Source organism: Callithrix jacchus, chromosome 12, assembly GCF_049354715.1.
Source record: "Callithrix jacchus isolate 240 chromosome 12, calJac240_pri, whole genome shotgun sequence".
Classification (NCBI taxonomy): Eukaryota; Metazoa; Chordata; class Mammalia; order Primates; family Cebidae; genus Callithrix; species Callithrix jacchus.
In genome coordinates, this window is record NC_133513.1 from 35,528,255 (window position 1) to 35,552,221 (window position 23,967).

Below are 23,967 nucleotides of genomic sequence, written 5' to 3' on the forward strand. Positions count from 1 at the left end.
ACTTGTTATTGTCTGTCTTTTTCATTGTAGCCATCCTAGAGGGGGCGAAGTGGTATCCCACTGTAGTATTGACTTGCATTTCCCTGATAGATAATGATGTTGAACATCTTTTCATGTGCTTATCGGCTATTTGTATATGTTCTTTGGAAAATATCTTCATATTGTTTGCCCATTTCAAAAATTGGATTACTTAGTTGTATGCATTGTTTATATATTCTGGATATAAGTCCGTTATCAGATATATAATTTGCATATAACTTCTCCCATTGTATAGGAATTAAGTTTTCAAACAGACATGTTTGGATTAACAAGTAGCAAGACCAATATGTAAACTGTCTCATTGCATCCCCTTAGAAACAATAAAATTGAAAATTAGTTGAATGAGTAATTATCTGTTTGTTTACTTATGAGGTCAGTAGACTAGTAGTATTTAATACTTTCCCTGTCTGCTGCTTAATGTGTTTTATCTCTGTGGTTAAACTGTCTCCATCGAAGGTAAAGTTATTTCCTAGGCTCATTTGCAATGATACTATCCATGAACGTGGACAATATTTCAAGGCAAGTTGTCGCCTATTACCATTTCTTATATTGTTGTGCTGAGAGATTGGAACACCTCACCTAAGTGCTGACTTTTCTGCATAAGGTCATGAACAGTATCAGAGATTGCTTCGTGACTGGAAAGTGGGAAGACGATAAAGATGCAGCCAAGGTCTTAGCAGAAGATGGTAAGTAAAGAGCTGCTTTCTTCAGGAGAACTGGTTTCTCTACACTTTATTTTCTTCTGTATCTTAGACAATAGTCAAGTTGAAAATAATAGTCATTTGTGAAATGCTTTTGGGAATTCAGACAGAAGTAATGAACCAGGTAGTATTCTGGTTTTTCCTTTTATGATGACCTTATTTTCTCCTGTTGGCTAACTGATTACCTATGGACCTGAAAGAAAAGTGAGAAACTTTCCATAAATTTTATCATGTGTTTGTTAAAAATAGATTTTGTGTGATGTGAAAAATAAACACAAATAACATTTATATTTTTCTTTTGATAATGAAGGTAGCATGCGTTATGGAAAATTTAGAATGAAAAGTACATAACATACCAGAATTCTACCAACCCATAAAAAATCCTTTGCTAACTTCTCAAAGTACTTCTAGTCATTTAAAAATCATGTGTGTAAACCTTTTTAGTTGCACTTTACATAAATTTTGGCAGAAGGATTGTTTAAGTGATGTACTTTATATAATTTTTGTCATTTGTTCAAAGAATTTCATTTTTATTATTTAAATATCGTACCATAATTCAAGTAACAATTTTTTCAACATCTAAGGAGTTTTGTACTTTGTTCATTTTATAAAGAACTCTACACTGAACAACCTTGAAATAATTCTTGGATTATTTCAATTTTTAAAAAACAGATTTGTAAGTGTTTTTTTATTTTTAAAAAACAGATTTGTAAGTGTTAGAATTGAGTCATTTTTAATTTTTAAAAAACAGATTTGTAAGTGTTAGAATTGAGTCATTTTTATGGATTGCAACTGTGACATGGGGTTTTGGAAGGTTGTTCTTTTTGTTTCATTTTGAGACAGAATCTGGCTCTGTTAGCCAGGCTGGAGTGCTGGTGTGGTCACAGCTCCCTGTAACCTCAGCCTCGCATATCCAAGCCTCCCAAGTAGCTACGACTATAGGCATGCATCACTACACCCAGCTAATTTGAAATTTTTTTCTGTACAGTCTTTTTATTTTGACCAGACTGGTCTCAAACTCCTTGACTTAAGAGATCCTCCTGCCTCAGCCTCCTGAGTAGCTTGGACCACAAATATATACCACCATGCCTGGATAATGTTTAAATTTTTGTACAGATGGGGATCTTGCCATGTTGCCTAGGCTGGTCTTGAATTCCTGGGCTTAAGCAATCATCCTGCCTTGGCCTTCCAAAGCGCTGGGATTACAGGCATGGGCCACTGTTCCTAGTCTGTAGTATATTAATGTATTCTTTATATATATGTAATTTTTTTCTAGACTTACTAGTTTATATCATTGATCTCTGTTGGGTCATTTAGTATTATTATAATTTAGAACCCTATGTAGCTTTATCATATTATTAAGACACCAGTTATTAAAACTGTGTCTCAACAGTTTCTCTTTTTGTTCTGCTGGGGGGCTTTTTTTTTTTAAGGATTCTCCCGACTATTCTCACTTGCTTACTGTTTTTTCCATAGGAACTTAAGAATCATCTTTTCTGTTTTCGAAAGAAAGTTTTAGTCACTTTAGTGAGGTATAATTGATGGTAAACTTAGTATTTAAAGTGTACAATTTGATAAACTTTGATAATATTAATATACCATTGCCACAATCAAAATATTTAATACGTTTGGAATAAAGAATATTCACAGGTGACAACACATTTGTTTCATGCCATGTTGTAACCCTCCAACCTCTCCTCTCCCATCGTCAGGTAGATTCAGCTGCCTTGTGTCACTATTCAGTAGATCGTGCACTTTAGAATTTAATAGAAATGGGATCCTACAATATGTACTCTTTTCTGTCTAACTTCTTTTACTCAGCATGATTATTTCAAGATTTATCCATGCTGTTGCATCTTCATTTCTTCTGATTTGGCCAGTAGTAGTCCATTGTATGAGGGGTAACAATTTATTTGTTAACCTGTTGATAGACAATTATTTCCAGGTTTTGGCTGTGATGAGCAAAGCTACTATGAACATTTTTATAGAAGTTTTTATATTTAGAGGCCAGGCGCAGTGGCTCCACTTGTATTCCCAGCACTTTGTGAGGCTAGGTGGGTGGATCACCTAAGGAGAATTGCCTGAACCCAGGAGGCAGAGGTTGCGGTGAGCCGAGATCACACCATTGTACTCCAGCCTGGGTAACAAGAGCAAAACTCCGTCTCAAAAAAAAATAGTGGGACCTATAATTGAGCTCAGTGCTCCAAAAACAAATGAAGAAATGAATGAGTGAATGAGCTCTTCCCATGGATTTGTTGTGGTTTGGGGCTATACTCTTGATCTGAATGCTATGTTTTATATAATCTAAGATTTCCCCTAGGTGTATTACACAATTATGTCGTGTTGAACTTACACTGAGACTCTTTTTCACATATGCTGGTATCAGCATGGGGCTTTTCTATTCACTCTTTGAACTATTGGTTTGGGGGGACACAGACCTGTGTCTCTTATCAAGAGCATCCATTGGCCGGGCCCAGTTGCTCACACCTGTAATCCCAGCACTTTGGGAGGCCAAGGCGAGTGGTTTATGAGGTCAGGAGTTTGAGACCCCTGGCCAATATGGTGAAATCCCATCTCTACTAAAAATACAAAAATTAGCCAGTCCCAGTGGTGGGCACCTGTAATCCCAGCTACTTGGAGGCTGAAGCAGGAGAATTGCTTGAACCCGAGAGGTGGAGATTGCAATGAGCTGAGATTGTGCCACTGCACTCCATCCTGGGTGACAGATCAAGACTCCACATCAAAACAAAAACAAAAAAGAATGTCCATTATCTATACTGGGAAAACGGAGATTTGCATTTTGACGTGAAGTGTGGAAATGCAACTCAGGTCCATTTAGTTTACCTAAACAGATGACGAAATACTAACTGTTTTATGAAGCATTCCTGAGTACAAAGTTCTGCCTGTGTCTGTAATGATGGGAACAGTGAGAATGAGCCTTGGAACATAGAGCACATTATGGGCCTGTGGCAGCACATACATGCCTGGCTCACAGAGCAGCCTTTGGGTGTTCTTTTCCAGAGGAGCTCTACGGTGACTTTGAAGACTTGGAAACAGGGGACGTGCACAAGGGAAAATCAGGCCCCATTACTCAGGTATGACTTTGCTATGACCGGCTGTTCTTGGTCATTGTGTTCTGAGAGAGGCCCATATTGAGAAATGCAAATCCGACTTGTGATGTGTGACGATTGCAGACTGGATGAATTTAGGATTCCTTCCTAAAAGGTCAGGATGTGGGGACCAGAGAGAAGCTTTCTTATTTAGTTGTTAAGTTTTGGATGACACGTACTACTGCTTCTTGCCAGTCATTTGCCAAGTCCACTGTGATTTTTCATTCATGGAAGTCTTAGCTCCTTGGGGTTACATTTCACCATTGCCATCATTGTCCTCTTAATTTTAATTGTCCTCTTCTTTAAATTTAAATTTAAAAGAACAAAGTCCCTTTTCTCCCTAATATTTCTTTAGAACAGGGTCTGGGGGCACCTGGGTGAGAGACATGTCTGTTATTTTTATTCCAGTTTGTGTTCCCAGCCAGCTTAAGGAATGGAAGCTAATTGTAATGGAGATGTAACCATTTCCTATAGCCGTACCAAGTTATTCAGAGACAATATCGTATTTTGTTTTGTTTTGTTGATAATGATAACAGATTTTTGCTAAAATTTTTGTTCAAATAAAACTTTAAAAAATCTAATGTTTAAATAAAAGACCTTCATAAATGTATACAAAATTTTTTATTCTGGGAATTTAAGAATGAAGATGTAGAGAAAGAAGTTAAGGAAGAAATTGACCCCAATGAAGAGGAAAGTGCCAAGAAAAAGCATCTGGATAAGAAGAGAAAATTGAAGGAGATGTTTGATGCAGAATATGATGAAGGAGAAAGCACATATTTTGATGATCTTAAAGGAGAAATGCAGAAACAAGCACAGGTGAGAAACCTCAGTTCCTCTCAGCCAAGACTATCATGGCACAGGAATCTCACTTCGTTTGGGTCTCTGCTTCCTATCCTGCTTCTCTGCCTTTCATTTGGACTCTGGGTAGAGATGATGTGAGTGTGTTTATTCCTGCAGTGAGCTCATTGTTTTTGCAGTCAGAAGATCACCGGAAAAATATCCACACCTATTTTGTACCAAGAATTAGGAAACAGAAATGACTGAGACATGGTCTCTGCCTTTGAGACGTTCACAGTGTGGTGATCTGAGACAGTGTTTGCTTTAGAGCAAGCATTGGCTGCCTATTCCCATCGCCACTCCCTGATTTTAATGGCAGGCGATCAGTGGCCTTTGTGGCTTATAGACACACCAGACCTCCCAGGGGGAGTGCTCTGAAAACTCACCCTGGTCAAAGTTCAGAAAGACATGTGGAGTGTAAGGTCGGATGTGGAGATAAAGGGAGGTGGTGTGGCTCTCCTGCCTGGAGGTGCTGAGCAGGCTGTTGGAGGTGGTGATCTCATTCCGAAGGAGACGGACACAAATGTGTGTACAGTTGATGGCGAGCATCTGAGTTGTGCCTTGTTAGTGGGGCCAGGAGTACGTCTGTAAGCTGGAACAGATTAGGTATACAATTTGTGAAAGGGAGTTGAAAGGCTCTGCTCAGCCTAGGTCTTCATCTAATCAAAGAACTGTCTCCTGATTAGGTATTAACTTAATGGTTGCAAGTCTGTGATGAACTTTGACAGACATGAATAAGCTAACTCTGAAGTCTTTGCTTCACACCATTTACAGTTTAAAATGATCTAGAGCCTGTGGGCCATTGTAAAAGACTGAATTTTTCACTCTGAAATGGGAGTCCTTGGAGGGTTTTGAGCAGAGGAGAGACATTCAGGTAATTAGATGACTCTGCCAAGAGATCATTTGGGTGGCACAAACCAGAGGGTTGGCAGTGGAAATGAGAAAAAGAGTCAAACCAGATATACTTTATTTGGAAGTTGGGTCAGTAGGATTTCCTGGTGGACTGAATGTGGGGTGTGTGAGAGGAAATGAGGTGGACAACTGGAAGTTCCTGGAAGGGTGGATTGTTGTAAATTAGACAGGAAATGCTCTATGGATGCAGCTTTGGGAGGTTGATGTTTGGGTTGGCTGGGTGTCATGCAGACAAGCAGAGTGTCAGGTCTAGAGAGAGAGGACTGGCTAGGGACTTAGATGAACAGCTCTCAGCATGTAGATGCCAATAAAGCTGTGAGGTGACCAGGGAGTGAGGGCAGAGTGGGAGGAGCAGGACTGGCGTGGGTGAGGGGGTGACTGCAGCGGTGAGGCTTGAGAAGTGCCCAGGAGGGAGAAGCAGTGTGAGCATTCAGGCACGCAGGAGGCCAGCTGTACACTGAGGTGACACATTGTTCAGATCCCACTGCCATGGTAACTGTGGTCAAGGCAGAGTTGGCCACTGGAGGAGGGGCGTGGAGGCCTTCAGGAATCTTGGCAAGCACCATTTTTCATGGATGTAGGAGAATGGAGCAAAGGAACTGGAGGCTGTGACTGCAGAAAACTTTTGTGGGGTTTTGCTGCAGAGAGAAGCAGAGAAATGGAGCAGTTGTTGGTGGAAGAAGTGGAATCAAAAGGTTTTGCAATAAGAGAAATAACAGAGAAGAGCCATTGGAATAAAGTCCATGAAGAGTAGATGGTGACTAGTGAGCAAGTGATGTGTGGTGGCCCTGAGTGGAGGCATGGGCAGATCATCTGTGCCTGAGCTGCCTGTAGAACTCTCTGTTATCGTGGAGACACACGTCTGTGCTTCCCAATATTGTAACCCTAGCCACAGGTTGAAAAGGACCACTTCCAGTGTGACTAGTGTGACTGAGGAACTACATTTTAAATATTATGTAATTGTAATTAATTTTAATTTAAACAGCCACACATAGCTCTCCTATGGGCTAAGTCAGAGCTCTGATAAGGCTGGATACGGGAGGAAACCCTGGTAGAGGGTTGACTGTGGAGGTTCTTTTGGGTTTGGATGAATCAGCAAACAGCCATCAGATAAGTGAAGGTGAGGGAGGTGTTGGGTGTTTGAAGACAGGGGAAAAGTGTAAAAGAATTGCTTGTAGAGAAGGAAAGAAGGTGTGGACTGGGGATGTTTCCTGTGTTTAGGCATGCAGGGCTCCACAGAGTTTGCTGTCCCTTGGAGCTGCAGGGAAGAAAACAGTTGACACATACTGAGCAGACTGTAGTGGTAAAATGTGTAGTAGTTGTTTGTTTGTTTTTTAGAGGGACTCTTGCTTTGTTGCCCAGGCTGGGGTGCAATGGCATGATCTCAGCTCACTGCAACTTCTGTCTCCTGGGTTCAAGCGATTCTCTCACCTCTGCCTCCTGAGTAGCTGGGAATACAGGCACACGCCACCATGCCCAGCTAATTTTCATATTTTTAGTAGAGATAGGGTTTCACTATGTTAGCCAGTCTGGTCTCAAACTCCTGACCTCAAGTGATCCACCCACCTCTGCCTCCCAAAGTGCTGGTATTATAGGCATCAGCCACTGTGCCCAGCCAAATATGTAGTATTTTCAGTAGGTTAAAGCCTACATAATTATGTCCATAGTTCTTTACCTAGAAGTTGCTAATTTTTTCATGTTAATCTTATGTTTATTACAGATAATGGGTTTTTTTTTCCCTGTCATGTATAGCTGAACCATGCAGAATTTGAGGATCAAGATGATGAAGCCAGAGTTCAATATGAGGGTTTTCGACCTGGGATGTACGTCCGCGTTGAGATTGAAAATGTTCCCTGCGAATTTGTGCAGAACTTTGACCCCCATTACCCCATTATCCTGGGTGGCTTGGGCAACAGTGAGGGCAATGTTGGATACGTGCAGGTGGGTCCCTTTGCTGCGTATTTGGTGCCTGAGGCTCTGGATTTCCCCTCCATCAGTCATCTTACCCTTTCTTCCCCTCAGATGCGTCTGAAGAAACATCGCTGGTATAAGAAAATCCTCAAGTCCCGAGATCCAATCATATTTTCTGTAGGGTGGAGGAGGTTTCAGACCATCCCACTCTACTATATCGAAGACCACAATGGAAGACAAAGGCTTCTAAAGTACACGCCACAGCACATGCATTGCGGAGCAACCTTTTGGGGTAAAATATGACTACAATAAGTTGCTTGTTGCCGAGATTAAACCTTACAGTCTGCATCATTACAGCTTTGTGCTTTTCCTTTCATGAAATTCCACTCCTAAGATTTTTCTCTTTTCTGGGAGAGGGAAGGTAGTTTGGAGTATATAGGTAAATTTGTATCCAGATGTAAATGTTCGTATCCAATATGTAAACCTAGAATCTAAAATTAATGGTTTGCTATATTTCTTTTTTTCCTTTTCCTTTAAGGCCCTATCACTCCACAGGGAACTGGTTTCTTGGCAATACAGTCTGTCAGTGGCATAATGGTAACTATTTTGAATAATTTCTTTTACAGATTGGTTTGAGAAATATATCCTGATTGTGGGTACATGAGACTTTAAGTTGAAAATTACTCACTTGGTAATATAAAGTAAATTTCCCTTTGCTTTTAATCTTCCTACATCCTTTTCAGTAGGTGTGGGAGTATAGGAGGGGAGGTAGAAGGATTATGGTACTGAAGACATTTTCTATTTATGTGCATTTTTTGGATGTATTTATTAAGCAAGTACTTAAGCAGTGCTCACCATGTGCTGAGCACTATACGAGGTTGTGAAGAGCTGTCAGAGATCAGCCAGACATGAGGCTCCCTGCAGCCATGCTGGAGTAGCAGTCTGTTCATTCAATTTTTATTTGAACAGTCAGGCAGGGCAAGGTTTATTGGTCCTATTTAATAGAGAAGAAAGCAGAATAATGAGTAGATGGAATCTGCCCTGAAGATCCAAAGTTTAATTTCCTAAATATTGCAACTGCATTTTTTCTTTCCATTTCATTCCAAATTGATTATTATAGTGAAATTATGTTCTTCTGAAATCAGTCTCAGTAAAGTACTCAAGTAACCCTTTTTTGTTGTTGTAGTTTTGTTTTTTTGAGACAGAGTCTCACTCTGTCGTCTAAGCTGGAGTACAGTGGTGTGATCTCTGCTGACCACAACTTCCATCTCCTGGGTTCAAGCAATTCTCCTGACAGCCTTCCAAGTAGCTGGGATTACAAGTGCATGCTACGATGCCCAGATAATTTTTGTATTTTGGTAGAAATGGGGTTTTGCCATATTTTGGCCAGGCTGGTCTTGAACTACTGACCTCTGGTGATCCACCCACCTCAGTCTCCCAAAAAGTGTTGGACTACAGGCGTGAGCCATCGCACCCAGTCTTAAGTCATCCTTGTTAGTTTGGCTCACCAATTTTAAAGTTTTGTATAGCTTTTATCAAACCACTGGGTTGCAAGTTCACATGGTCTTTCTTGTTTTTCTTAGCTATTGTAAATAAAATTCACTTTGGAAATTTATTGTGTCACATAGAATTGAAGTTTTTCTCTTGCTGATATTATTTCTATTTTCAAATGTTGGGGTTCCTGTTAGCCTGATTTCCGGATAGCTGCCACAGGAGTTGTCCTTGATCTGGATAAATCCATAAAAATTGTGAAGAAATTAAAGCTAACTGGTTTTCCATATAAAATTTTCAAGAACACTTCATTTATTAAGGTCTGTATCTAAATATTCTCGTATTTATAAATGTCCACATTGTTTGAGTAAAGGAATGAAATACTAAAATATGGGCCTCATGTTGTTAGAAAAGTATTTGAAATTTTTTATCAGCCTCATATCTTCTTTGTTTGCTCTCTGTATTCTGTGTTACTTATGCTCAAAAAAGCAGTAGTAACAGCTATTTAGGAATTGAGGCTGTTACTCATGACTTCCATGTGAGACTGCTACAGAACTCATATTGAAAATACATCATTTTATCCACTGGGTTTTATTTCCTTCTTTTTGGATTTGTGTTAAGAAAGGGAAAAAAATCACAAGTTTGTCTAACCATTCAGTAGGAAAATAGACAAAGCATTTGCAGACAACTTGGCAAGGGTACAGAGAAATGGATGTACTGGTTTCCAGTATCTGGGGAGGGTGGTTTGAGCAGCATTTATTGACAGTTTCCTTAGTGGAGATGTTTCCATTAAAAACACAGGGTTAGGAAGACCATAAAATGTTCTTGCAACATAAAGTAATAATACCACTGCCATGTGTCTCTCTGTTTTCATGTTCTAAGTGCATGCACCTGAGTAAAAGGATCTAGGCTGCGGTCCAGTCTAAGAGATGTCAGCAAAGGCTGCCTAGGCCAGTTCAGTTCAGTAAATGCCTCTTCGATCTTCTCTTCCACACAGACAGCAGTGATGAGCATGCCCATAAACCCACATGATTATTCTGGGAAAAATGAAAGAGTTGTATTATTTTTGAGGTAGTAATTCAACTTTCAGGGGCAAGTACAGTTTATTTTATCACCTGTCAGTACATCGTTTTTGTTCTTTAGTGATGTATGTTTCAGATAAGAAGTAAAGCATAAAGTATATGAGCATATAAAGCATAAAGTGTGTGTGTTTTTATCTTGCTATACCTGTAGGGAATGTTTAATTCTGCCTTGGAAGTGGCCAAATTTGAAGGTGCTATGATTCGAACTGTCAGTGGGATAAGGGGGCAGATCAAGAAAGCGCTCCGGGCTCCAGAAGGAGCTTTCCGGGCCAGCTTTGAGGATAAGCTGCTGATGAGTGGTGAGTGTCTAGTGTGGTGTTCAAGGAAGGGCGTTACCATTCATGCTTGTCTTCTAGCCAGTGTGACCAGTGGCTAGAGTCAGGTCTCTAGAGAGTTGAGCAGCTCCAATATTAGATCTCCCAGTTGTATGCGGTATGCCCATGTACCTTGTGTCTGCAGCTCCCTGGTCACAGCCAGTAACAGTTCTGTGATCTATGAAAGTAGTTTTCTTAACAAGCTTTCTCTTCACATACTTTGCTACCAGGTAAAGAAGTTTGGAGTGCAGGTTTTGTTCTTTGTTTCTTTGCAATATGGATGTGAATCTTCTTTTGAAAATGTTAAAGTAAAGTACCTCTCTTTTCAGATATTGTCTTCATGCGAACTTGGTATCCGGTTTCAATCCCAGCCTTCTATAATCCAGTAACATCTTTGTTAAAACCAGTGGGTGAAAAAGACACCTGGTCAGGAATGCGGACCACAGGTCAACTCAGGCTCGCCCACGGCATCAGACTAAAGGCGAACAAGGACTCTCTGTATAAGGTAGCAGTCGCATGTGTGTTAGTGCAGATGCAGCCTGTGCTCTGCAGACAGGGAATGACACAGACACTTTTCTATAATGTCTTACATGCTTTGAATGTCCAAGTATAAAGTCTGACATTGAATTTGACTGAACAGTTATATATTCATGGAATATTTTGGAATAGAACATCAAAAAAGTGGTAATAGTGTTTCTTTCTGGATTGAAGACAAACTTTTCTTTTTTAAAATAAATTTTATAGCCCGGCACGGTGGCTAATGCCTGTAATCCCAGCACTTTGGGAGGCCGAGGCGGGTGGATCATGAGTTCAGGAGATCTAGACCATCTGGCTAACACAGTGAAACCTCATCTCTACTAAAAATACAAAAAATTTAGCCGGGCATGGTGGCACGCGCCTGTAGTCCCAGCTACTCTAAGCAGGAGAATTGCTTGAACCTGGGAGGCTGTGGCTGCAGTGAGCCAAGATCTCACCATTGCACTCCATTCTGGGCAACAAGAGCAAAACATCATCTCAAAAAAAAAAAAATTATTTTGTATATTTGAGGTTGACCACATGATCTTAAAGGATACATATAGGTAGTAAACTGGTTACTATAGTGAAGCAAATTAATGTGTCTGCCATCTCACATAGTTACATTCTGTTGTGTGACAGGAACAGCTAAAATCTATTTATTTAACAAAAATCCCAAAGACAATACATTTTTATTAACTATAGCCCTCATGATGTACATTAGATCTCTAACTTGTTCATCCCGCATGTCTGCTGCTTTGTACCTTTTATTGTACATCTCCCAGTTTCTACTGGTCATATCTTATTTGGCCCATTTTTTCAACTGGCTCATTTGTTGCTATTAAGTTGTAAGAGTTCTTTACCAGTTTTTGGATAATAATACTTTATCAGATATGTGGTTTGCAAATATTTCTTCCAGTCTGTAGATTCCCTTTTCATTTTGTCAGTTGTTTCCTTCACTGTGTGGAAGCTTTTTAGTTTGGTGTAGTCCTCCTTTTTTCAGATGTTTGCATTTGTAGCCTCACTTGTGGTGGGAAATCCAAAAAATTATGACTAAGTTCAATGTCAAGAGGCTTTCCCCTTTTGTTCTCTTCTAGGAGTTTTATGGTTTCAGGTCTTATTTGTGTCTTTTATCTGTTTTGAGTTGATTTTTTTGTATGGTGTATGATCAGGGTCCAATTTTATTCTTTTGCATGTGAAAATCCAGTTTTCCCAGCACTATTATTGAAGAGACTGTCTTTTTTTCCATTGTGGTCTTGTTTGCCCTTGTCAAAAATTACTTGACAGTATATGTTTGGATTTATTTCAAAGGTCTCTGTTCTATTCCATTGGTCTGTTTTGTTTGTTTGTTTGTTTTTCTGCCAGTATCATACTGTTTTGTTAACTATAGCTTTGTAACACAATTTTAAATCAGGAGGTGTGATGGATCCAACTTTTTCTTTCACGGTAATCTGTTGGCTGTTTGGGGTTTCCTATGTTTCCATATGAGTTTCAGGATTGTTTGTTTTGGGGTTTGTGTGTGTGTGTGTGTGTTGTTTTTGTTTTTGTTTTTTTGAGATGAAGTCTCACTCTGTTACCCAAGCTGGAGTGCAGTGGCATGATCTCGACTCACTGCAATCTCAGTCTCCCAAGTAGCTGGGACTACAGGCACATGCCACCATGTGTGGTTAAGTTTTGTATTTTTAGTGGACACGGGGTTTCACTATGTTGTCTAGGCTGGTCTTCAACTCCTGACCTCGTGATCTGCCTGCCTTGGCCTTCCAACATGCTGGGATTTATAGACGTGAGCCAGGGTTGTTTTTTTTTTTTCCTGTTCTCTGAAGAATGCCATCAGAACTTTGATGAGGATTGTGTTAAATCTGTATATTTGCTTTGGGTAGTGTGAACATTTTAACAATGTTAGTTCTTCTGATCCATAAACATAGGATATCTTTCCATTTGTTCATTTCTAAATTTCTTTCCTCAATGTTTTATGATTTTCAAGTGTATACATCTTTCACCTTCTTGGTTAAATTTATTCCTAAGTTTTTGTTTTTCTTTGATGCTATTATAAATAAGGTTGTTTTCTTGATTTGTCAGCTAGGTTTCTGTTGAAGCAATCTGGGTTTTTATGGAAGTTTGAATGTTTCAATAAGCTTTTTATTGAAATGTTAATGTACATACAGAAGAGTGCCCAAATCCTAAGGGTGCAGCTAGATGAACTGTGTGGCACACCAAGCTGCCACACCCTGAACCAAGCAGTAGCCTCGCCCTGTGGCCTCTCCCAGGCACTGTCGTCCTGCCCCCCAAAATAGCCACTTCCCCAGTTCCTGACGTGGATTTGTTCTGCCTGGTTTTGACTTTTATAAAATATAGCACATTCTATTGAGCCTAGCTTCTTTGGTTCAGTATTATTGGACACATTCATGTTCCTGTCTATGGCAGACATTCATTCATTTATTGTCATTGTTGAGTTCCATTATTTGATTGTGTCACCATTTATCCATTGGTGGGTAAAATGGTTTCCCATTTTTGGTTATCGTCCCATGGCCCTGAACACTAAGGTCTGGATATGGGACTTGCGGGTGTTCAAGGGCACACATACTTCTGCTGGAGGCTTCCTGGGTGGGGTAGGGGCTCCAGGGCACCTGTGCTCTGCTTCAGTGCTGAGGTTTTTGTGTCATGTTCTGTGGGTGCAGTGGCTTGGCCTCCACCACCATCAGCAGCTTAAAGAGTTCCTGCTGTTGCTCATGCTTGCTAACAGCTGGCTTGTTCAGGGATTTTTTTTTTTAATTTTAGGTTTTCAGTGCCTGTCTGGACTTCTGTTTTTATTTATATGTTGGTTTCTTAGAACTTTCATTATTCTCCTCAAAGCCTAACAATGCATTTGAAAAGATTTGTTCTTTGTTGTGGAGTATTCAGTTTTGTAATAGCATCAGTCTGCCACTTTGCTAGAAACAGAAGTCTCGGCTTTTATTTTATATAAAATAGTTAATGACATTTTGAACTATCTTACATGAATTTTTATTAAAATACACTTTGGTGCCCCTTGTTCATTCTACTCTTTTGTAAGAAGTAGGATTTCCCTGAATTCTTGAATTTGAAAACAATTTGGGTTTCTAAACAGAGAATATGGAAGATTATTAAGATGATGTCTTTAATAATAAATTTCCAAACATAGGAGAAACTTTTTTTATATAGTTGACTTTAATAAAAGCCTAGGGCAAAACTTTTAATTTATTAACAGTGTTTATGAGGCGGTTAAGAATTTGGGTCAGCTCAGTTAAACAAAAGTTAAGATTACCTTGAAAATTCAGTAGAGTATTTTGCCTTCATCTGTCATTTGAGTCACCCTTCTTTTAGCCAGCCTTCCGTCAGAAATAGAATAAAGTTAAACTTCTTTTTTTTGAGACAGAGTTTTGCTCTTGTTACCTAGGCTGGAGTGCAATGGCACGATCTCGGCTCACCGCAACCTCCGCCTCCTGGGTTCAGGCAATTCTCCTGCCTCAGCCTCCTGAGTAGCTGGGGTTACAGGCACACGCCACCATGCCCAGCTAATTTTTTGTATTTTTTTTAGTAGAGACGGGGTTTCACCATGTTGACCATGATGGTCTCGATCTCCTGACCTCACGATCTACCCGCTTCGGCCTCCCAAAGTGCTGGGATTACAGGCTTGAGCCACCGCGCCCAGCCAAAGTTAAACTTCTCAATTAGAATCAGACATCAGGACACTTTGGCTGCTGATTGAAGGAAGAACTGTCCTTAAATGCAGAGTGGTTGGGGCATGGTGGCTCATGCCTGTAATCCCAGCACTTTGGGAGGCCAAGGTTGGTGAATCACCTGAGGTTAGGAGTTCGAGACCAGCCTGACCAACACGGTGAAACCATGTCTCTACTGCAAACACAAAAATTAGACGGGCATGGTGGGGTGTGCCTGTAGTCCTAGCTACTCAGGAGACTGAGACAGGACACTCACTTGAACTCGGGAGGTGAAGGTTGCAGTGAGTCGAGATCATGCCACTGCACACCGGCCTGGGTGACATTTAAAAAAAAAAATCCAGAGTGGTTGATAGTCAAGATGAAAAAACTAGATTATTTTTGGTAGGCTGGGAAACAACCACCTCAGTGGCCAAAAGACAAGGCCTGAAATTTTCATTAAAAGAAACCTTGGGCCTATTCATCTGCTCTGTTGAAACCCCATAATTTCATACCATAGAAATGGACACAGTGGGTTTTGCTCTCTGTTCCTCTGTTTACTGAGAATTGTGGGTGTCCACTGAGACAGTCCATATTTGGCAGATACTTGAGTCCTGATTTCTCAGGGCCAGTGGATTCTATTTACTGATCTTGAAAAGTCAACCCAATGAGAAGATTTTATGCAGAAGTTTTAAATGCATATTGATCATAATTTGAATATGTCACAGTCTTTATTTTTCTTTTCAGCCAATCCTGAGGCAAAAGAAACATTTTAATTCACTGCACATTCCAAAAGCCTTGCAGAAGGCCCTGCCATTTAAGAACAAGCCCAAGACCCAAGCAAAGGCAGGCAAGGTGCCGAAGGACAGGCGGAGACCAGCCGTCGTACGCGAGCCTCATGAAAGAAAGGTATTGTCGCCCATGCCATACTGCACGCTGCATTTAGATAGGAAGAGAACACTCTCAGCAGCACACTTCATGTTTCTACTGCAGTCTCAGTTATTCAGGGCATTGAAACTAAAGTCAGTGGAAGAACCAGAGTCCATTTCCCTTCCTTTACCTGTTCCTTCTCTGCCTGTGCTTTTGAATGGGGGATAACAGACAGACAGCTGGGTAACCCTTCTGTCTTGGTTAGCTGTACAGTGTCCACAGAATGATGAAGAGCAGTGTTAAAGGTAAAATGTGATCACACCTGTGTCTCCATGCCAATAATGACTTTCTAGCACGGGATGCATTTTCGTGCAGTTAATATTCATTTGGATCATGGGTTGCCCCTAGTCTTAGTGCTTATGATGTGAGTGTGCGGTGGCTGAGAGAGCATTTTGATGCTCATCGGCTTTTGTCCTTGTTAGATCCTCGCGCTGCTGGATGCTCTGAGTACCGTGCATAGTCAGAAAATGAAGAAGGCCAAGGAGCAGCAGCACCTGCACAATAAAGAGCACTTCAGAGCCAGGCAGAAGGAGGAAGAGGAGAAGCTGAAGCGGCAGAAGGACCTCAGGAAGAAGCTTTTCCGAATTCAGGGGCAGAAGGAAAGAAGAAACCAGAAGTCCAGTTTGAAGGGGGCTGAGGGGCAACTGCAGTGAGCCTTTGGACTGGAGGGACTTCCCTGGATCTGTGGAGGTAGACGGTTTCAAACATCACAGTTGGAATGCTTGTGAATGACAAGTCGGGCCAAGAGCCCAAGAGATGTCTTTACCCGGGCTGTGCCTGTGAGAGGAGGAACAGCGAAGCCTGGGCTGCTGGGACCCGGGTGCATTCTCAGCACCTGGGGCTGTCAAGATTTAAAGTATGATATAGCTGTGGTTATGTGGATTCTCCTACTTCCCTTTGCCTGCCTCAGTTTTAATTATTTGTACTATAAAAATATTAAAATTTTTTTTGTTAGTTGTGACTTAGTAGTTTTCACTAGGGATGAATGCCTGATAATGCTTTATGGATAATTATTTATTCTACTACCTTCATGAGGAGTCTTCCAGAAGGGAAAGAAATATTCACTTGAACCCTCAGCTCTCACGTAAAATTTTAGAGAAGGGTGTGTAGTGTTTTTGTTTTTTGGGTTTTTTTGTCTGCTACTTCCTTTGATCACTGGCCCTTGTGGACACCATCTCCTGGTGTCTCCCACTTGGCATCCTGTGCTGAGGTCAGGGATAGTTTGGATGAGGACTCCAGTTTCTGTCACTCACCAGTGATGTGACTCTGGGCAACTTACAAAGACTCTTGGGTTTCAAGTTTCTTATCTGTAAAATGGAGATAATAAACCAATCTCGCAGCATGTGAGAATTTAATGAAACTACAGTTCCTGTGAAGGAGATGGAGTGCCAACCTTCCACACAGTCAAAAGTCCACATAGAACTTTCAACTGCCCACAACTTTTGTTAATAGCCTACTGTTGGCCAAAAGCCTTACCAATAACATAAACACTAAATTAACATATTTTATATGTGATTTCTATTGTATACTGTATTCTTACAATGAAGTAAGCTAATAAAATCATAAGGAAGAAAATGTATTCACTTAATGGAAGTGGGTCATCATAAAGGTTTTCATCTATGTCATCTTCACATTGAGTAGGCTGAAGAAGAGAAGAGGTTGATCCTGCTGTCTCAGGGATGGTAGAGGCAGAAAAGGTAGGAAGGGAGGCAGGAGAGGCATGCACGCTAAGTGTAACTGTACGGAAATTTATCATAATTTCTCTCTGACATTTTTGCTCTTTCATGTCTAAAAATGTTTCTACATGGGACCAATGCTTCTTCCACCATTTGCTTTAGTTTCAGTGCCCGTATCATAGACGGGTCCATGTGGTAAAAGAAGTCACAAGCAGTCTCGAATAATCGGAACCTTCTGCCAGATTGTCAAATGTCAACTCGTTTTCTGGCACGGCTTCTACATCCTCTTCCTCATGATCTGACACTGATTCGAAAGCACTCATCTCCATCGAGTGGTCTTCTGTTAGTTCCTCTGGGGTGATGTCTATTCGCTCTTTCTCCAGGTCCATGTCCTGAAAGCCTCCATTCCCCACCTGTTTTGCCATAGGCACACTCTCTTTTATGATTTCCTTGATTGTCTCTGTTGTAAATCTGACACAGTTTTCTCCAGTAGGAAGGCTGTGCACTATGTGCCTTCAAACCCTCTGCTTCACCTTTTCACATATAGGGCCCAATTTTAATGCATTTAAATGTTGTCTCCACCCCAGAATGAACATGGGGCATATGTAACATGGAAAATAGCTGTGTATCACCCCTTCCTGAATATTCATAGATCGTTCTATAAGTTGTTGAATATGTACATTTAGCCAACCCTTTCAGCATAACTTTCTGTCTCACCTTTCTGTCCCTGGAAGTGTCTGCTTTTGGTCATTGCTGGAGGCTACACTTCCCAGCCTGTCAAGACGGCCAGTCTGCAGGCGGCAACCCTTCTAAGAAATAAGGCTCTTGGGCTGGTGCAATGGCTCACACCTGTAATCCCAGCACTTCGGGAGGCCGAGGCAGGTGGATCACTTGGGACCAGGAATTTGAGCCCAGCCTGGCCATTATGGCAAAACCCCATCTCTACTAAAAACACAAAAATTAGCCAGCTGCGGTGGCATGTGCCTGTGGTCCCAGCTAATCAGGTGACTGAGGCAGAAAAATCACTTAAATCTGGGAGGCAGAGGTTTCAGTGAACTGAGATTGCACCACTGCACTGCAGCCTTGATGACACAGCTAGACACTGCCTAAATAAATAACTAAATACAAATAAAATAAAATAAGGCTCCTGGCCTGGCACAGTGGCTCATTCTTGTAATCTCAGCACCTTAGACTGTCAAGGTGGGAGAACTGCTTGAGCTCAAGAGTTTGAGGCCAGGTGGGCAACATAGTGGGACCCCTGTCTCTACAAAACAAGTTTGAAAATTACCCAGGCACAGTGGCACGCATCTGCAGTTCCAGCTACTTGGGAGGCTGAGGCTGGTGATTGCTTGAGCCCTGGAGGTCAAGGCTGCAGCGAGTCATGATTGTGCCACTGTACTTTAGCCTCTCCAAAATTGTAAATCTCATAATTTTAAGTCATCATCCTCCACCATCCTTTGCTTTAAGTTGTCATATAATGACATCGGTTTTTCATGAATCATATTAGAGTCTATTGATATGTTTTCCTTATAGATATCCTGCACCCACATAAAAGCTGCATTTTCTCTCTCTTTCTCTCTTTTCTTCCTTCTTTCTTTCTTTTTTCAGATAAGGCATCGCTCCCAGCTAGAGTGCAGTGGTGTGATCTTGGCTTATTGCAACCTTTGCCTCCTGGGCTCAAGTGATCCTCCTGCCTTGGCCTCCCAAAGTGCTGGGATTACAGGCATGAGCTACTACATCCAAACAAAAGATGCATTTTCAAGACTAGATAAAAAGGTATTTGGCAAAAAGAGCAAGGTTTCACATCTGCTGGCATGGCTGCAGTCATTGTGAATTTCCTTTTCTTTCTTTACAAGGGTTCTTAGGCTGGATCATTTATCTTGAAATGGTGGGAAACTGCAGCTGCGGGCCTTCGTCTACAGCACATGTCAGTCGATCCACCGTTCACTTGTACTGCCAAGACATTTCTCTGCTTCGTGGGAGCATGTCCAGCATCACCAGTGGCACTTTGCATCCCATTGTGTTCTTCAGGTTTGCGGTGTTGCACTAAACATGAAAAATACATAAGAACCATGAAGGATCACGTTTCGCTGTGACACACAATCTACAGGAGAGACAGGTGCTCCGCAGAGACGGCTAGTGTCACATGGCAGTTGAAGTGAACACTCTCGACACGAGCTCACTGCAATAGTAGCAGGAGTGGCAGCAGAATTACTCCAGTGATACAGTGCGCTCCCATTAACCTGTGCAGTTACGACTTAATACTGCATCTTTACATTGATGTTTCTTTTGACTGATGGCACCATGTACTGGTGTGCATAGCTTTTGATAAATTTTAACTGTTTATAATAGATTTATGTATACTTTATGGTAGTAAATGATAAAAATAGGCTAGTATCTACATATATTTTATGCATTCATGACATACCTTTTGCTTAACGTTTTCAATATTTCTAGGCTACAATGTTCACCTGCAGGTTTCTTCAAATGGTTTCAAATCTCCAAATAATGTTCTATTTATTGAAAACAACCTGGGCCAGGTGTGGTGGTTCATGCCTGTGATCCCAGCAATTTGGGAGGCCAAGGTGGGAGGGTTACTTGAGTCCTGGAGTTCAAGACCAGCTTGAACAACATAGTGAAACCCTGTGTCTATCTAAAAAGATTTCATTAAAAATATTTCTAAGAAAAAAAATCAGCTGGGTATGGTGGCTCATGCCTGTAATCCCTGCACTTTGGGAGGCCGAGTTGAGTGGATCACCTGAGATCAGGAGTTCGAGACCAACCTGGCTAACATGGCAAAACCCCATCTCTACTAAAAATACAAAAAGAAAAAAAAATTAGCAGGGAGTGGTGGCAAGCACCCGTAATCTCAGCTACTCTGGAGGCTGAGGCAGGAGAATTGCTTGAACTCGGAAGGCAGAGAGATCACACCATCACACTGCAGCCTGGGCAGCAGAGTGAGACTTTGACTCAAATAAATAAATAAGGAAAAAGAAAAAAGAAAAAGAAAAAAATCTGTATATAGGTGGACCCATGTAGTTCAGAGTTGTGTTGTTCAAGGGTCACAAGTGTACATGTGGTGACTGATATGAAACAGATGACAAAAAATGTTAATTTTATTTCCCCATCTGATCCCATTTTAAAGAGATGTTTAGGTCTGAGAATTCTCACAAGTGTGGGTTTCCACAGTCAGGATGTTGAGGAGCAGCACCCCTCTTGCTGGAGTCCAGCCCTCCCCACCCAACCCTGCTGACTGGTGATGTGCCTTCCATCCCTGTCACACTGTTGTCTTGACTGGAGACACACAACATGGGATCTTTGTAACTGGCTGCCTTCACTAAGAATCATATGTTTGCGAATCATGTGATATGTCGAGTAATTTCTTTGTTGGATGTATGGTTTGCAGATATTCTCTCCCAGCCTGTAGCTGTCTTTTCAGTGTCTTTTGCTATATTTTTTATTTTGATCAAGTCTAATTAATGGTGCACTTGGCATCATGTCTAAGAACTCTTTCCCTAACCTTGAGTTATGAAGATTTCTTCCTATGTTTTCTTTCAAAACTACAAACACACAGACACACACATGTACCAAATAAGGAGGAAACATTCATGACAATTCCAGTCCTGGTTTCTGTCAGTGGTCACATGGTTCCATAACTACCTTCTTCCACTCCCCAGTCTGTATTCCCTTTGCCTTCAGGCAGCCTCCGCTGGTTGTGGTTTTTCACCTGGTGGGGAACCTTCATTCATGAAGGTTCTGGACCATTACTAATCCTACCTAGCTTGGGTTGCTGTGCTTTTCCATTGATCTTAATCACAGCGCATGCCCCAAGGGCCCTCCTGTATCCCAGACATGCTCTTCCCCAGTCTATTGTGAAGCAGCAGTGCCGTTTCTGTTTGGCAGTCTGGGTCAGCCACCCCCACCAGCATAATAACTCCTTCTTTACCTCTTGATCCAGAGGCATGAGGAGCTTGGCACCACCAGGTGGCAGCCTAAACTTCCAGTGCAATGCATCATCGCTGTGTCTCCTGGCGGCAGCATTCCTCCCGCTGGAACTAAGACCTCTAGGCCAGCAGAGCATAAGGTGGTAGGGACAAGGAGCAAAACTTTTGCTAGTGGGTCACTAGGGGTGATGGTGAGTACTGCTATGCTGTTTTCCACTCCATCATTCCTGGACCTGTGAGTCCTGGCTATGGGAGAAATAGCACTATATATTGGACACTGGTTCTGAGCACATCCAGCCTTCTGAGAGCCTTGTCCCAGCCCTGAAAGGCACTGACACCGAGCTGCACTGTCATTGACTCCTCCAAAAGTCATTATTCCACCATCTGTCAAGCCAGCTGCCTCAGGACAGTGGGAACCTGGAAGGCCAGTGAATTCCATGAGCATTGGGCCATTGCGGCCTTTCTTTTGCTGTGATGTGAGTTCTTAGCCAGAAGAAATGCTGCGTGGATTCCATGACAGTGGAGAAGGCATTCCATAAACCCACAGGTGGTAGTGTCAGCAGAAGCACTGCACTCAGGGAGGGCAAATCCATACACAAAGTGTGTATTCCACTTAGAACAAATACTGCCCCGTCCATGATGGAAAAGGTCCTACGTGATCAACCTGTCACTGGGTGGCTGGCTGGTCACTCTGGGGGATGGTGTTATACTGGGGACTCAGTGTTGGTCTCTGCTGCTGGTAGACTGGATGCAGTGGTGGCCACAGAGAGGTCAGCCTCAGCAAGTGTGAGTCCACGATCCTGAGCCTATGCATGACCTCATCCATATGACTATGGCCACTTTGTTTCTGAGACCCTGGGGTGATGACAGGGGTGGCTGAGGAGGCAGACTGACATCTACAGAATGGGTCATCTTATCTACCTGTTACTAATGTCCTGATCTGCTGAGGTCACCCTTCAGTGACCATTCACACAGGACATACATTTTCTGCCCTTCAGTGAGGTCTACCCACATACCTCTTCCCCAGGCTTCTCTGTCACCATTGCCTATCATGTTCCCAGCAAGTCCCTAACCAGCTGGCCAAATTATTGGCCACAGCCCATGAATTGGTCTCACGTCTGGCCATTTCTCCTTCCAAGCAAAGTGCACAATCACGTGCACTGCCCCGAGCTCTGCCCACGGGGAGGGTTATCCTTCACCTTTGCCCTTTTGGGATGTCCTAGAAAGGGGCTGTTACACTGCAGCTGTCCACTTTCAGGTGGTACCTGGGTATCACACAGAACCATCTGTAATCCAGGCATGAGCCTGCTCTTCCTCTGTCATCTGATCCTAGGGAACTCCCCATGAGGCCATCAGCGCTGGCTGCTGAGCATGTCTTTTCTGATGATATATTCAAAACTGGTACAGTGACAACAAGGCGGGCTTGCCCACCTTGTGATAAGCCTGAGCTAAAACTCCAGTGGTCACCTGACATTTGTAAGCCACTATTTTTTCTGGTCGACCACAATGACATTTTGGGTCAGTTCAGAGCCCAGCAGTCCCCAAAGTATCTGATTATTTCCTTTCCTCCAGTGCACTGTTTCCCTGGTAAAAGGCCACAGGTCCCTTTGGGGACGGCTGGAAGGGCTAATGGTATAGATTTTTGGCAATGTTCCGGGTCCTTCTTCAAGGGAACTTAGACTCTGTTGTGGCCTGAATGTTGGTTTCTCCTCAGATATATATGTTGAAACCGAACCTGAAGTGCAGTAGTATTAAGAGATGGAGCCTGCTGGAGGTGACTGAGAACTGGGGGCTCTGCCTTCATGACTAGCATTTGTGCCCCTATAAAATAGGTTGAACAGAGCTGACTTGCCCCTTCTGCCATGTAAGAATACAGCAAGAAGCACCATCTGGGAAGCAGAGAGTGAGCTTTCACCAAACACGGAAGCTGCTGCTACCTTGATGTTGGATTTTCCAGCCTCCAGAACTGTGAGAAGGAAATTTCTGTTTTGTATAAATTACCCTGTCTCAGGTCTGAGTGGACTAAGATAGTCTCCACCCCTCATTCAAGAGGTTCCGGGTCTGCAAAGTGGTTCAAGTCCAAGAATTGGTTGAGAAGCCATGACTGTTCCCTTGATTCAGTTGAGACTTTTGTTCACTTAGACCTGGAACTTTTCTGCTTATACAGATCAAGTAAGAATTCATAGGCTTCCTGTCTGTTTCACTTCAAGGGCCACCGTGATCAACTAGGAAATGCCATAGGTCTACGTAAGTCAGAACGTTCTCTCTGCTGCTTTGACTCTACTGTCCATCACAGCAACCACACCCATCTTGCCTTTGGTGACTGAGTGCTGCCACTTGCTCCTGTCACCATGAGATTCAATTACTTCCATCACATTCAGGTTTCCTCATCCAGTAACTTAGTTCCCATATCTGATCTACAGAGAAGAGTGATTGCGGAACTCTTCAAAGACGCTGGAGCGCCCCTCACAAATTTCTCATAGTCATGGTGAAAGATATGTCTTCTGGGACCTCCCTGTGTGGGTGAGTAGTTTTTAAATGATAAATCCAGGCTGGGTGTGATGGCTGACACCTATAATCCCAGCACTTTGAGAGGCCGTGACACAGGATCCCTTGAGCCCAGGAGTTTGAGACCAGCCTGGGCTACAAAAAATATATATTTTTAATTAGCTAGTGTGATGGCAAATGCCTATAGTCCCAACTACTCAGGAGGCTGAGGCAGGAGAACCATTTGGGTCTGGAGGTCAAAGGCACAGTAAGCTGTGATTGTGTCACTGCACTCCAGCCTGGGTCTCAAAAAAATAAAAAGATAAATCTAGTCTAACATTCCAGT

At 42.1% G+C, this 23,967-nt stretch overlaps 1 protein-coding gene across 4 annotated transcripts in view; it reads left to right on the forward strand.

Moving 5' to 3' along the window:
* Window positions 1-17,089, forward strand: part of LOC128929188 (ribosome biogenesis protein BMS1 homolog) — a 34,819-nt gene extending 17,730 nt beyond the window's left edge. For 2 of the 4 annotated variants that reach the window (XM_078343940.1, XM_078343939.1), the window contains exons 13-23: window positions 644-725; window positions 3,762-3,835; window positions 4,490-4,666; window positions 7,352-7,540; window positions 7,622-7,802; window positions 8,049-8,107; window positions 9,199-9,321; window positions 10,235-10,382; window positions 10,727-10,902; window positions 15,332-15,493; window positions 15,937-17,089. In XM_078343940.1, coding sequence (XP_078200066.1) covers window positions 644-725; window positions 3,762-3,835; window positions 4,490-4,666; window positions 7,352-7,540; window positions 7,622-7,802; window positions 8,049-8,107; window positions 9,199-9,321; window positions 10,235-10,382; window positions 10,727-10,902; window positions 15,332-15,493; window positions 15,937-16,167 — 1,602 coding nt within the window. In that variant the 3' untranslated portion in view covers window positions 16,168-17,089. The remainder of the gene's footprint in view (window positions 1-643; window positions 726-3,761; window positions 3,836-4,489; window positions 4,667-7,351; window positions 7,541-7,621; window positions 7,803-8,048; window positions 8,108-9,198; window positions 9,322-10,234; window positions 10,383-10,726; window positions 10,903-15,331; window positions 15,494-15,936) is intronic. The other 2 variants (XM_078343942.1, XM_078343941.1) reach the window with 1 other exon arrangement.
* Window positions 17,090-23,967: the final 6,878 nt, after the last annotated feature.